The following is a 14976-nucleotide window of genomic DNA, read 5'->3' as shown; positions in this document are numbered from 1 at the left end:
ACCAAGGCACTTTTACAATCACTTGACTCTACTTATCACTCTGCTTTAAGATTCATCACTAGAAGAAAGCATTCTACGCACCATTGTGTGTTGTATGACCTAGTAGGCTGGCCATCACTAGATTTTAGACGTCATAAACATTGGCTTTTATTCGTATACAAGGCCTTAGTTGGCCAGCTCCCCTTGTATATACAGAGCCTTTTATCTTTTAGCAGTCAAGGATACAATCTACGCTCAAGTAGCTACATTGTTTTAAATGTCCCCATGATAAAAACTGAATTTGGTAAAACTGCTTTTATTCATTGTGCCCCAACTCACTGGAATGAACTGCAGAAATCTCTTAAGCTTGCTGTTTTTATGTCTGTAGCTGAGTTTAAAACCTATCTTAATGACACTTTTAAATCTGTCTGCACTTGCTTTTAATATTTTAATTTCCTTCTAATGTTGTTTTATGTTTATTATTTTATGGTTTTTATTGTGTAATTTTATCTCTTTATCCATACTGATTTGTTCTGTTTTGTCTGTGTCCTGTCTGTAAATGTAACTTTTATGTGTGCTGCCGCCTTGGCCAGGGCTCACTTGTAAAAGAGAATTTTATTCTCAATGTGATTTTATTTCCCTGGTAAAATAAAGGTAAAATAAAAAATAAAATAAAAAAAAATAAAAAGTAGACCAAAATCCTGCACACCATACATAACGCTTGCATTTTTAATCGCTCACATTGTTTCGAATGTTGTGAGTAATTGAAATGCAAGTGAAATGGATGGACTGCAGGAATTTTGTCTACAACTTTGAAGCTATCTTTATGTGCCAACACGCCCTTCGAAATCAGAAATTGGGCACTTCAAGAAAGAATTGCACTTTGACTCATCCATCTCATTCAAACAATATAAGATGCAATGTCCTCAATCTGTCACTTTGTAAACAGTTATGACAGAAATGTTCACTCATCTGGCCCAGTGAGATGCATCTAGGACGTGGGAAGGCGTTATGCACTGTGCCACATACGCATGTGACTGGGGATGTGTGTGTGTGTGCGCCTCCTCCTCACCTTTCTTCTTCGCTCAGCGTGGGTACGCTGTGGTACCAGAGCAGGAAGGCCTCGTCGGAGGTGAAGATGCAGTTCTTACTGGAAGACTGCAGGAGGCGGATCTGGGCCAGAACCTCAAACTCCTGGTGGCGTAAAACCATTAAAACAAAACAAGAAGCTCAGATTAAAAGCTATGTTATACATTTGGTGTCACCAGAATGGCAATGACTAAGTCGATACACATTGCTTAAGATTCTGTGTAATGTCATGGAAGTGTAGTACTATGATAGATAAGTTCAGAGGTGTCAAAAGTAAAAGTAAATTTGTGGTGTAAGTACAACTACCACATGATAGTGGGTAGCTGATCACAAGACAAGTACACACGTCTGCTGGTTATTCAAATAAGTTAAATGTGTTGGAAGGAAATTGTGTTTCGTTTATTTTTACTTTTACTTTTGACACCTGTGGTTAAGTCTAGTATCAACAAAGAGTTCCACTAGCGGAGCAGTACGCCCTACGAGGTCACGAAGTGATGGGTAAATATGACCAAATCATATTTCATATAAAAATAAATATGATGGGAAACCATTTTCTATAAAATGATTAAACATATGACTAACTATCTTCCCCTTTACACTCACTGCACTGTAGCACAAATGAATACCAATTTACATAGAATATCTTGGCCCATGGGTTTATACATTGACAGACAAGTCTCATTAATATAAAATACTGGGTACACAGTAATTACACAACTGAGACATGCACAGATCCTTTATGCTGAACATTTGGATTATGATGAATTTGGGAAAAGGGAAATACTCAGTGGCAAAGAGAGGAGCATGTCTTGTAAAATGCACTCACCCGCCTCCTCTTGTCAAAGTTGATGTAGCCATTCTGAAAAACAAGATTTAGTAACTGTGAAAAAAAGCTTTTTTTTCATGACACCAAAACGCTCTTTTCCCAATATCACATTAAGGCAATAAAAAACATAACAGGAGAGAAGACAGAAAGTGCCACTAAACTCAACATTGCTGTCAAAGCATCGAAGAATGCACCGCACACACTCATGCATACATTTATGTCTTTCCACAAGTGGTTAGAGATATTTATACGGTTGTAGAACCTAGTTCTATACAGCATTCGCAGCACCTGCGTTTCTTACTGTTAACAAGGAGGAAAGTGGCTCTTTCTTTAGCCAAGCCAATCTTATCATACTTTTTTCTAACAGGCTTTCTAAGAATTTCTTTCTAACCACAGGCTTTCATCACACGTGCATATCCCAGAGAGAGAGAGAGAGAAAGCGAGAGAGAGAGAGAGAGAGAGAGAGAGAGAGAGAGAGAGAGAGAGAGAGAGAGAGAGAGAGAGAGAGAGAGAGAGAGAGAGAGAGAGAGAGAGAGAGAGAAAGAGAGAGACAGACACAGACAGACGGATGGATGCAGACAGAGAAGTAGACTGACAGACACAGACACATTTTCAAACAGACAGACAGGTAGACAGGCAGGCAGGCAGTCAGACATACAGAGATAGCGTGAGAGACAGACATAGACAGCGAGACAGATCGATAGGCAGGCATACAAAGACACAACGTTAGAGGCAGATAGAGAAAAAAGGGGCAGGTGTCTCACCTCCAGCTTGTCCTTGACAGCAGTGTCCAGCATGGTGAGGTCAGTGAGGAAGATGCCCAGGTAAGGCACAGTGCCCTGAGCACTGGACTGGAGAGGAGAGCACAAGAGGACAGCACAGATGAGCTTGGATGACTGGGGTCAAGCAAGCGGAATTTATATCCAGTTCTACAGTGATTACTATTACACTAATGTGCAAAATGACAGTGGCTTTGAACATCGCGTCCGTGTGGTGTGATTAGAGATCAATGGTTAATGTTTTCCCATGCAGTTTATTCAGTACGTTTACCTTTGAGTCCAGGTTAGCGAATTTGGAAGTGCCCTCCTGCAAGCAGAGAGAGAGAAAGGGACAGACAGAGAGAGAGAGAAAGGGACAGACAGAGAGAGACAGAGAAAGGGACAGACAGAGAGAGAGAGACATACAGAGAGAGAGAGAGACAGGCAGAGAGACAGAGAAAGACATGGCGAGAGAGGGACACAGACAGAGTGAACATTGTGAGGATACAAACAGAGAGAATGTCCTTTCCCTACAAATGCACTCTTAGAGACACTACTTACTTAACTATTGCAGATGGGCCCGTCAAATATTATATTATATTACATTACATTATATTATATTATATTATATTATATTATATTATATTATATTATATTATATTATATTATATTATATTGTATGATATTATATGATATTATATTATATTATAACAGAGGCTCTGCACCAAGGGCTTAATACATTACTATGTTACCATTGGTATGTTAAGTGTCCTTGGGTATCTTGAAAGGCACTCCAAATTATTATTTTATTATTGTTATTTATACTGACACTGCATTTTTTTGCCCACTGTCCCTCAAAAATGAACTCAATTATTTTGCACAATAGAGATGCAAAACTACAGCAAAACGTGTACACAAGGCCATGCTGCTACTACTGCAAAACATGTACACAATGCCATGCCATTGTCTCCACTTGAATTCACACTTCTTAAACTAGACTGCCTGTGCAGTCGCCTTCGACTGCTTAAGGTATATCCCCGAAACGCGACGCTTCCAGTCCCCCATCATTCCTACCACTCCCGTCCACCATTTCGTAAACGTATATGATACATACAGACGTGACATGACGTGCATAGGCTTAAAACCAAACGACTATTGTGAAAATGAAGCAAAAAATGGGGCAAATGGTAATACTGTTTTAATGGTTCAGTGGATATACCACATTAGGTACAGTGTAATAACCAGTGTAACAATATTTAATACAATGTAATTTTTTACTTACATCATGTGTTTGTGCGTAAGTGGTATTACATGGTATTGTATATTGTTACACTGATATTACACTATATTACATGGTATTGCATACTGTTACACTCGTTATTACACTGTACCTGATATTGCATATTGTTACACTGGTATTACACTAGTATTACATGGTATTAAATATTGTTACATTAGTTATTACACTGTACCTAATATGGTAGATTCACCGAAATGGTGAACCATTAAAATAAGGTGTTACCGGGCAAATCAATCCACCCAGTCAGAAATTATGGGCCAGATGAAAATTCCGCCATTTTGAAAGTGTTGTCTTCCAAACTCGAATCAGTTCATGAACCTACCCTAGAGCATTCACACACAAAATCTGGGACAAATCCATCCACCCGGTCAGTAGTTATGGACCAAAGAATAATTCGGCCATCTTGAATTCAGCCATCTTGAAAGTGTTGACCTCCAAACTCGAATCAGTTCATGAACCTACCCTAGAGCATTCACACACCGAATCTGGGACAAATCCATCCACCCGGTCAGAAGTTATGGACCAAACAAAAATTCGTCCATCTTGAATTCAGCCATCTTGAAAGTGTTGACCTCCCAACTCGAAGCAGTTCATGAACCTACCCTAGAGCATTCACACACCAAATCTGGGACAAATCCATCCACCCGGTCAGAAGTTATGGACCAAACAAAAATTCGGCCATCTTGAATTCAGCCATCTTGAAAGTGTTGACCTCCAAACTCGAATCAGTTCATGAACCTGCCCTAGAGCATTCACCCAAAAAATCTGGGACAAATCCAAACATCCGTTCAAAAGTTATCGCGTTAACACGAAAGACCTTACGCGGCGGCGGCGGCGGCGGCGGACGCGGACGCGGCGGCGGCGGACGCGGCGGCGGCGGACGCGGACGCGGCGGCGGCGCACGCAAAACCATTACATCCCCGACGCTCCGCGTTTCGGGGATATAATTACGCAGCTTTAGTGGTGATATTTGCCTCAACCACACTGGGCGTCTCTGGTGCAGGTACAGTACACACAAACACACACACACAAACACACGCACACGCACACACACGCATGCGCGCACGCACGCACGCACGCACGCACGCACGCACGCACGCACGCACGCACGCACGCATCGCACACGCACACACACACACACACACAGTAAAACATTCAGTGCCAATTCAACACTTTGAGAGTAGATTTTACATCCTCTAGAGTGTATTCGGTCCCATTGTACTCTCTAGGTGTTCAATTAACACTGAAGTTTTTTTTTACTGTGCACAAATGCATGCGACACAACACATACTCTCACACAAAAACTAAGACACACACACATACAGAGCACCAGCACGAGCAGGGAGAATTGCCTTTCAAGTCGTGTCATGTAGTGCATTAGCGTCAGCACCTCGCGAGGCTGCTTGCTTGCTTGCTTTAGCGGAGTTGAGTCCTCCGCCGGGCGAGCGAGCGAGCGAGAGAGCAAGCGAGCGCGGGGATTAATCCGTGACTCACCTCCTTGAGAAGCTCCCGGCTCTGTGAGTAGTTGTCTCGCTCGGAGAAAATGGATGACAGCTCCTCGTATCGTCTTACCGCCTCCCTGCCGTCGTCAAAACAGCAAAAAAAAAACCACACACACACACAAAAAAACACATAAAAAAACAAACAATCAAGAGTTGGTTTTAGTGTTACAGCTCTCCTTTTTTAATACTACCCAACAAAGGCAAAGTGCAGTAACTACACCAACACTGAAACTGACAAAGATACCTTCAAAGCATTTTGAGTCGAAACTCAATTTTGACAAATTATGTAGTTACTGCACTTAGCCTTTGAAGGGCAGAATACAAAACTCATATCTATGCACTAGCAAAATAGAGGGATAGGTTTTTTGTTTTACTAATATGATGGTTAGACAGCCGGCTTGTATTGTATTGCTATTCTGTGCTTTAGTGCAACAACAACAAAAAAAGAGAAATCAATCACCCATCACACCCTTACCTGTCAGTTTCCTGCCAAGTCCGCCTCAGTCTGTGCAAAGGGTTGCTCTGGAGCGCCGACACAATGGCGTAGAGGGAGGAGAAGTTCTTTCTGGCTCGGCAGGCCTGCGGAAGAAGCGGAGGAAACACCTGAGCTTTTAGTGCGCGGCCCCGTACAAAGCCGAATAATATGGAAACAATGACTGAACAACCCCAGTAATTACAGTATTCTCCAGAATTTTCTGTGTGCCAAATCTCAGCTAAGAAAGGGGTAAAGTTCACAATATACAAAAGCAATTGTTTTGGGGGCTATTACAAACCAGACTCACAAAATCTTGACTACGATTCAACCAAAACACAGTTATGTTTATTCATGACAGAAACCAAGGAAAGATAAGGGAAGGCTTGTCATTCCATTCTGATCACAGATAGAACATTCAAGTCATTCTTTGCACTACTTAGTGAATGCAAGTGAATGCAAATGAATAACTCGGTGCTATACATGACTAAAAAGAGGGTGATGGGTTGTTTTGGACAGACAATGTTTGTTGAGGAACCAGAAACGGGATAAGACTAAAGGCAGTGGGATGAAGGCAGTTTGACTGGGTTAAGCCTACTGCTCTTACAGCCACCGTTTGTTGTCATTTGTGCTTCCGTTTGTGTAGACTTTGTCTAATCTATACGTCCGGGCAGATGTTTGCGGTTTGTCTGATGGGTGCTCACATGTCTCTCTGAACATGTTTCACTAATAATGCAACAGTTCACAAATTCTTACCAAATTGTAGTTGAGAGTTAACAAGTAGACAACAACAGTTATTATTCTGTCATGCAGAACTCAAAAAACAATCATCGGATTAGGACAAATGGGTTTGTTGATAATGGCCCAAGGAACAAGTGATTCAATTCTGGTGGTGATCCGGATCACGAACCGGAAAGGCTAAGTGTTGCCCCTGGAGGCAGTTAGGAATTAAAGATAACATGTCTACCAACTATACTCAACATGACATTTTTTTTCCATATTACATCTTGTCATAATTCTGCACATTTTCACTTATGGCCAATAAGGGGAGCCACATCTAACCATATCTATACTGTGCACTAATTTGGCTCTGATTGGCATGATCAATATTGCAAACCTCTGCCACGCAGATCCACTTCTCCACCAGGCGTGCTCTCTGCTGAGCGCGCAGGTCGGTCCTCCACAGACAGGAGGCGCTGACGGCATTGGCCAGCCGGTTGAACTGCCGCACCGTCTCCCGCACGGACCAGCACTGGCCCTCACGCCCCTTCTTGTCCCGCTGAGACCACAGGGAGCCCAGGCAGTGGTACGGCACCAGCTGCAGGAACAGCTCCTGAGATGGGAGGAGAGAGGGATGGAGAGAGACAGACAGACAGACACGAGGGGGAGGGTAGGTGCAGGAGAGAGAGAGAGACAGAGACACAAAGACAGAGAGAAAAGAAAAGAATGAGAGAGAGAGAGAGAGAGAGAGAGAGAGAGAGAGAGAGAGAGAGAGAGAGAGAGAGAGAGAGAGAGAGAGAGAGATAAAGACAGTGAGAGAGATAGACAGAGACAGAGAGTGAGCGTGAGAGAAAAGTAGAGAAAAAGAAGGTGAGGAGACAGACAGAGAGATATGCACAAAAAACAGCAAGAGCTTTTAATTCTTATTGCGTGCAAAGTTGTCTAGAGACTGAGCTGTAGTGAACAGATGGCCAAATAGCACACAAATCAGTTTGCTAACGCAGTATTATGCTAAGCTTTCAACAGCGAAGAGCTCAGTAATGAAGAATTTCTAATTACTGCAAAAATATCACCAGCAGCATTTCCATGCCGGTCTAGAATAACAGACAAAAATGGAGAATGGCTACAGAGATTCGAAAGTTTGCTAATGGATTTATATATTGATCCCCAGCTGGGAAAGACAAATTGACAACAACATGACACTTAAACACAGAGATAATAATAACAACACTATGAAGAAAAAGTTTGCGTTTTATACATAATGTCTGGAAGATACTTGCATGTATAAAGAATTTTTATACATACAATCTTCCATACATTGTGCATAAATGCAAACATTTTACTGTAAAGATAGAATAAAGTAATTTCAAACAAATATTCAGTGGAATACAATGGCAAGAATTAGCAATATTGATTGCAATCTTAAACTGAAATAAACTAAAAGAACACTCTGGGCGTAATCTTCATTTATCAAACTGTCTATTTTGAGTTGGTAACAGGCCAATAACTGACCAAACCAACCAACCAGCAAAAACGGTTAAACAATGCATTGGGTAAAAAAGCATGTAAAGTATGCACATGGCACACAATTTATGCATGTTGAATTGTTATTGGTCTGTGTAGTTTCCAGTGATGTGACTAATGTGTGTCTTGTCTTGGACTCACTGTCTCGATCTTGGTGAGCTGCTCGGCGATTAAGCTGGCGGGGAAGCCCAGGATGAGAGCAGCATCGAATAACGTCCTGTCGCCTCCGATGGAACTCACAGAGAAACCCCTGTCTGGAACAAAGGACATCAGGCAGTCCGCTTAGGAAACGGAAAGACTCCACAATAACATGCCTCATTCAGTTTTTATACAGGAGACAGTTCACTTCGTTAACCCCTTTGCACAGAGCCTATGTTATAACCTTACTGTCACCATAATTGTTATGACCACATAGTTTGATAAAAAAAATGTTACTTTGAGGGTCTCAGTAATGTCATTGCAATGCTGTTATGATGTACGGCAGTGGAGTGCTGTCAGCAAAGACTGAACGGGCCTGCCAGCGGGCCCATCTGCGCAAAGACGCTACAGCTACTTGATGCATTTGCAAAGTCTTTCAGTAACTAAAAGCAGAAAAGGTTTCAAAAAGCATTCACGAGGCCTCTGGTGATTTAGGTGTTCAGGGTGTTTGATGGAATAGATCTGTTCTTGACAGTGTGAAGTGAACTTTTTCACAACCTTGTGTAACAGGCTTATTTTCTTCCACTTGCCACTGTGTATATTGGTGATGAAATACTGCGCTGGCCCTTTAAGAGTGCAGGTGGTTATGGGAGCAAAACACTGGTATCTTTCAGTTCGTTTTGGAAGTATAAGGGCTGGTGCCGTGGACGTCCTTCCTCAGCAATGTATTTTGTCTCTTCTTCAGAATAAAAACAGATTGATGAAAATACAACGCAACGTCTGGTACACTTGCATCACCATGTTGTTGCGTCATGGCCAGTTCCTCATCGTTCACGCCCATTTGTAAAGAGACCTGTAAATTGCACCACCGCACGCTGGTTTTGGGCATTTAATAAAGAAGCAAACTGTAAGAATCTGCAGGACACACACAGCAGTTCAGTATTGTACTACACACTGAGGTATGATGTCTGTGTGGATAAATGGTTTAAATGCCAGTCGTGAGGCCTTCTTTCCACGCCTTTCAATTGTGTTAATGAGGGGAAACACTATTTTGAACTTATTAGCAGCGCTGACATGGTTTTACATGCATTCCTCTCCTGCCTAGGGAGTAAAGAAATTCCTACTTAGTTCTAACCTACATTGGCTGCTAGTCATTCATGACTGGAGATGGCCTAACTGACTAACAGGGCCAAATGCAAGCAGCACTGTTAGACCGAGAGTAGGGTAAAGCAGAGGAGAGAGTAGTAGAGAATGCAATGTAAGACGGCTAGCTGTGTTGTGCCAGATCATAACAAGTGTGTTGACTGTTTGCGGTGCTCTCCCTACTCTAACCAGAATTAAGAAAAAAAACAGCTTATTGTTTTGACTCTCACCTCTGGGTGCGTCGGGGAGAAGTTGCCTCTCGCTGACCTCCTCGGCCACTCGTAGGATTCGGGCCTTGAGCTCGGCCCCCGCCGGGTCAGTGGGGAGCATGGGCGCCAGGCGCAGCAGGCACGAGGGGTCCCCCAGGGAACGGAAGTCCTCGGGGTACTCCGTCAGCCACGTACTGAAGACGGTACACACGGCCCTGCGGGATGGCGGACAGAGGAATTAAATTCACAATTACAAAAAAGGTTATCAATATCTCAGAGTTAATTTAGATCAGTGGTTCCCAACCTTTTTTGAACAAACAATCCCTTTACCTCGTCATAAGCCTGTCAACGCCCCAATTAGTATTAAATAAAAAAATAGACTAATAGCCCCCAATTGCAATTTAGCTGTCTCTTTCTCAATGCCCCACAAGAGCTCCCTGAACCCTGATGGGGGCTGTAGAGCCCCCATTGAGAAACACTAATTTAGATAATTCCACATTGAATATTTGCAACACTGTAGAGTCACATTACTCTTGCAGTTGAGTAAAAAGTCAATGTAAAATTCAACTGGAGGTTGCCAGTGTAATTTGAACTCTGCAGGTCTTAATGTTTACACAATGTTGAGTGGAATTTACTCTGAAAATGTCACACTGCCAAATAGTTAAATGATCACAGTGGGACCAAATGATATCTTAAAAGGTGCTATATTAACACTGGTATATTTATCACTATGTATGTAATTGGATTATTACAGCAATGGGAGGGTGGTAAGAGGCAAGTTAGGAACAGATTATATCCATATTTCTCTCTGTGTATAGTTTCCATGGTAACACAGTCATGGCGGTCTCCAAAATGGCAGCGCAAAGCTACAGTGACGTCACGTGATTCTACATTTGGAACCTACATTTGGATAAACACTCCTCAGGCCGTGGAATTTGTGGAATTTGGAAGGGTGGTTACAAGTCCTACGTCACTACCCTCAAGCTACAGTAGTCAGCACGCTGAAACCCCCAGATATTCAAATAAATGTAAAGGAAGCTTTGAATCTCCATACACGCATGATGAGTCATAGTTGTAAATGAGGGCAGAGAGAGCACCTCAGCTACATCAGACAGGCTGCCTACCATTGACCTGGTTTCACTGATTCAGAATTTAGGTAAAAAAATCGGGAGGTTTATTCCTGGCTTAGCTCTCCAAATTACAGCTACTGTATGTAACCTTCCCTAATTACATTGAACTGGACTGTTGACAAAGCTGACTACTTATTAAAGTAAAACCAGTGAACAGGACTTACTATAGATAAGAAGCTAGCGTATTAAACTGATTTAGTAAGTGTATAATCAAATCCCTGTGGGCAAAAACACCCCAAGGGCCAGAAATAGTATATAGTATGCATCTGAATGCATCCTATATTTTTTCCAAGCAGCATGCCGTCCATACAACTCTATATTTTGTCAGTAGACAGTGCAAAATGGGGTGTCAATATTCCAGAGTAAACTTGCTCACTAACAGTGACAACTCTGCAGATGGCCAGTGTAATTTCCATTTAGTAGAACGATGAGCAACACATTCCAGTGTTGATAACGACACAATATTCAGTAGAATTAACAATGATTTAATGCAAGCTATGTACACTTATTTCCCCTTTAGAGTCAGATTCACACAGGTACAACAGATGCAACATCATGGGTGACATGTTTAACCTTTTCCTTGATGTTTCTTGATGTTCCTAATTCGCTCGGTGTGACTGTAATGGTGGAAATCATCCTGCAGGACATACGTACTTGTTGAAAGCCTGCCTGGTCTGGGTCCTCTTACTCTCTCCAGGTGGGTTCTCCAATCTGAAATGTGAAAGTGGAAATGGCTTTTTTGGGGGACCGTGCATATTAATGATAATTTCTATTTGAAAATCCATACATGTAAAAATGACAAGATTAGCACAATGGCTACTTTTCATCAGCTGAATCACACACAAACAACACAAATGCCTTTTAGGTTAAAATAAGTAAGAGTGTGACTTGGAAAAAAGAAATTGTGACAACAGGTCAATTGAGGTAAATACAGTAGCTCTTGTGGAGCCTTGTCTTTGTGCCCAAAGTTCAGAGGAAGTGACTGTAAATGCTTTTAGCAAGCCTTTCCTGGAGATTGGCCTTACTAGCCCCTACAGAGATCCCATGCAGAGATTAATAGTCAAGGTAAGAACTTAAAAACAGCTCCCATGTGCCAACCCTACATTACCTGTTGCCATGTGCAAACATTTTAGAGTACTTTTCTCACCTACAGCGTATCCTGTTTTTAGTTTTGTTTTCTTGCTGATATTTAAAATACAGAGGACAGTCAAATAGTTTGAACTCCTCATGCTTTAACTCAACTAAGTCTTTGTGACTTTCCAATGCAGTAAATCTTGCAGTTTGAGAGTAGACAGACTGATGCTTGAGTCTGTCTCCTTGAATGCTATGAAGACATGTTACAGTAGCATTTCAGCTCTTAATGCCAACACCTCAGACACAGACTGTGCTTGTGTATGCACTTCTGCACATTTTTAACACTCAGACTGTCCATGTCAGATCTTCATCCTCAGTCTCCCATTCTGCTAACTGAGTCCCTACGCTCTCGTCTCCCATCTCAAGGGAGGCCTGCCTTTTCCAAAAAGTCTAAAAAAAAGTAATGGATTTTCACACCATAGTAGAATACCACTTATGTTTTCCCTTTCCCTTCACAGTCTTAAAGTTAGAATTGTGAGACGTGTGATGTGGAGCTGTATTAGAAATTACGAATGAAAGCGAAGACCTGGCAAGGCCCTAGCCCAGCAGAATTCAGCCCCAGCCCGGGCCCGGTCCAATCCTGACAGCATTTCACACAGACACAAATGTGTGCATGTGTATCAGATGCCATCTATTGTAGAAGCGCTCAGCGTGGGACATTATTAACCCTCAACTAACGAATTAAATAAGGATACAACTAACTTTGAAAATGTTACACAGACCAAAGTGTAAAATTAACACTATTTTTGAGTGGGACAAAATGTTATCTGATTTGGAGCGAATTACAACTCTGCAAGAGTTAAAATAACACTGGTATTTTACTGTCTGTACGGTAAAATACCAGGATACCACGATAAGGCTACTGACTTGGCTAGAAACCTGATATACGTAGATTACGCAACTGACTTAGCTTTCAGCTCGCTTCATAGAACATCTCTCTCCCATACACAGTAAAAAATGCAGTGTTAATTCAACCTTATTCTGAGAAGATTCTGAGAAGTACACTTTGAAATGTATGCTCTAAAACAGTGTTAAATAAGAGCTGAATTAACATTAAATTGATTGGAACCAATATATTCTCAGAATAGGGTACCCTGTTTTTTTCCTGTGTACCAGTCCATTATTGCAGTCAGATATTCCTGACGTTTGAGACTGGGTCTGAATGGTGTAGAATGAGCTTGTTTAAATGTGCCCTTACTGTATGTCGATCTTTTGCCTCTTACCTGTCGGCCAGGATGCTGAGCACCCTCTGTGTGGTGGTGAAGGAGCGGTAGGTGGAGAGGAAGATGGAGACGAAGGAGGAGTCCCCCATGGAGAAGGCATGCAGCAGGTGAAGCACCAGCTTCTCCTCCGTGCCTGCCTTCACGCAGCGCGAACGCAACCTGGGGACCTGCCGCAACAAAAGGACCAAAAGCACAGAGAAGCGTAAGTTGACTTGTTGAAACAAACTTTTCATTAAGAGCCCCTGTTTTAAATAATATTGTCACCAAAATGTTGATGACCATGTTTTAATCAGGACTCTTGGCAATATCATAATAATGTAGTTATGATGTAATGTAGGTATGTAGTTATGATGTATTGTAGTCAATCCCATGAGCATGAAAGCCCTCCAGAAAAATTGATCCACCAACACTTTCCATATCCTTCCGATTTGGTCTTTCATCCTGTGGCAGACATGCTTATCTCCCCTGTGTTCACCCTCAAACTCACTGACCCCTTCTCTCAGCTGCAGTAATGGCATTCAGACTCTGGCACCGCTGTTGCTACTGAAAGCCATTTTGTGAGTAGTCAGCACTTGGCGTCCATTAGCAATGTGTGTGCTGCGGGCCAAAGGCTTCTATTTCTCGGGCGCGATGACACTCGCTGGCTTCCCATTCGTCTCATTCACATCAGATATGAACATTCACAGATATTCGCCTACACAAAAATACTACACACCAGTGCCTGGATTATTAGGGCATAGGAATACAACAATGTCCTGTTTGGGTGTTTCATTTGAACTTAAAACATGACAAGTTGGACAGCAACCCACTTATACATGGGTTCACAGTGTTTGTAAACACAATGTTGTGAGGAGGGGCAAAACACTGGCAGCCAACCACGTGAGCAAATGTTTTGACCGACAGCGGTTTCCAACAATCAGAGGTTTAGTTGTGCGCTGCTAGTATCGAGCAGGTTAAAACAAAAATATAGAACCCATGTATTTTCTCAGCTCCATGAGCATGGCTTCCCTTACCTATGGGCCTGATGAACAGGACACCTGTCTGAGTAATTAAAAGTTAATTAGATTGGTGCCAGTCATTAGGCGTACATGGTACTGGGGTAGAGGAGGCTTTTCACTCCCAGCACAGCTGACTATAACTGTGCAGCCGTCCATGGAAACCACACAGAGTTGGTGTCTGTTGAGATTCTCATTCATGCAGATAATGTTAGCCAAAGCAGTTTGGCTGTAAGCGACGATACTGCTTTCGGTGGCGGGTGAAATGTTTACGAACTCCAAAAGCATTCCTGTTGCTTGCTTCATGGCGATGAGCGGGAACATGTTGCAAATTGAAGCTACTTATGTGCATTTTGTTTATCTGAATGCAGATAAGTACCTTGGGGTCAGACGAGCAAAATAGAAAGCCACTCAATGTGGCTAATGCTATCTAGAAGCCCTGTTCTTGTGTGGGTAAGCATTAAGGATTAGGCCTGTAGGACGTAAACTCACTTTCAAGGTGTGAGTGAATTTTGTCCAAAAGAAAGAGTAATTTCATCCTCCCAACATATTTTGAAATGGGGAAAACAATTACATTAGTGCCTATGGGAGGAAAGATTTAGCTCAACGCTCACGATCTCTCCCATCTCATGAAATATCAAAGCTGGCAAACCAAGACTGTGTGCCATATTTTGCATTAAGTGTTTTTCTTTACATCAGTCTCAATGGGGACAGAGTTTTCCCCCAAACTAAATATGGCTGCCACCTAAATAACGTGAAAAAACAAGCAAAAACTCTGTCTGTTGATTGGCCAAAGAGTCAGCAAAAGTCAACCATGCCAATGGCAGAAAACTC

At 42.2% G+C, this 14976-nt stretch overlaps 1 protein-coding gene across 3 annotated transcripts in view; it reads right to left on the bottom strand.

Annotated features, from left to right (window-relative positions):
* rgl2 (ral guanine nucleotide dissociation stimulator-like 2) overlaps positions 1 to 14976 on the bottom strand; it is a 39550-nt gene that overhangs the window by 13498 nt on the left and 11076 nt on the right. For all 3 annotated transcript variants that reach the window (XM_063199372.1, XM_063199373.1, XM_063199374.1), the window contains 11 exons: positions 13148 to 13314; positions 11445 to 11501; positions 9682 to 9875; positions 8312 to 8424; positions 7044 to 7259; positions 5930 to 6033; positions 5447 to 5531; positions 2945 to 2980; positions 2659 to 2745; positions 1895 to 1927; positions 1052 to 1173 (listed from right to left, as the gene is read on the bottom strand). In XM_063199372.1, the coding sequence (XP_063055442.1) occupies positions 1052 to 1173; positions 1895 to 1927; positions 2659 to 2745; positions 2945 to 2980; positions 5447 to 5531; positions 5930 to 6033; positions 7044 to 7259; positions 8312 to 8424; positions 9682 to 9875; positions 11445 to 11501; positions 13148 to 13314 (1214 nt within the window). The remainder of the gene's footprint in view (positions 1 to 1051; positions 1174 to 1894; positions 1928 to 2658; positions 2746 to 2944; positions 2981 to 5446; positions 5532 to 5929; positions 6034 to 7043; positions 7260 to 8311; positions 8425 to 9681; positions 9876 to 11444; positions 11502 to 13147; positions 13315 to 14976) is intronic.

The sequence above is a fragment of the Engraulis encrasicolus genome, chromosome 5, assembly GCF_034702125.1.
Source record: "Engraulis encrasicolus isolate BLACKSEA-1 chromosome 5, IST_EnEncr_1.0, whole genome shotgun sequence".
NCBI classification, from domain to species: Eukaryota; Metazoa; Chordata; class Actinopteri; order Clupeiformes; family Engraulidae; genus Engraulis; species Engraulis encrasicolus.
This window is presented reverse-complemented; position numbering and strand designations above follow the sequence as displayed.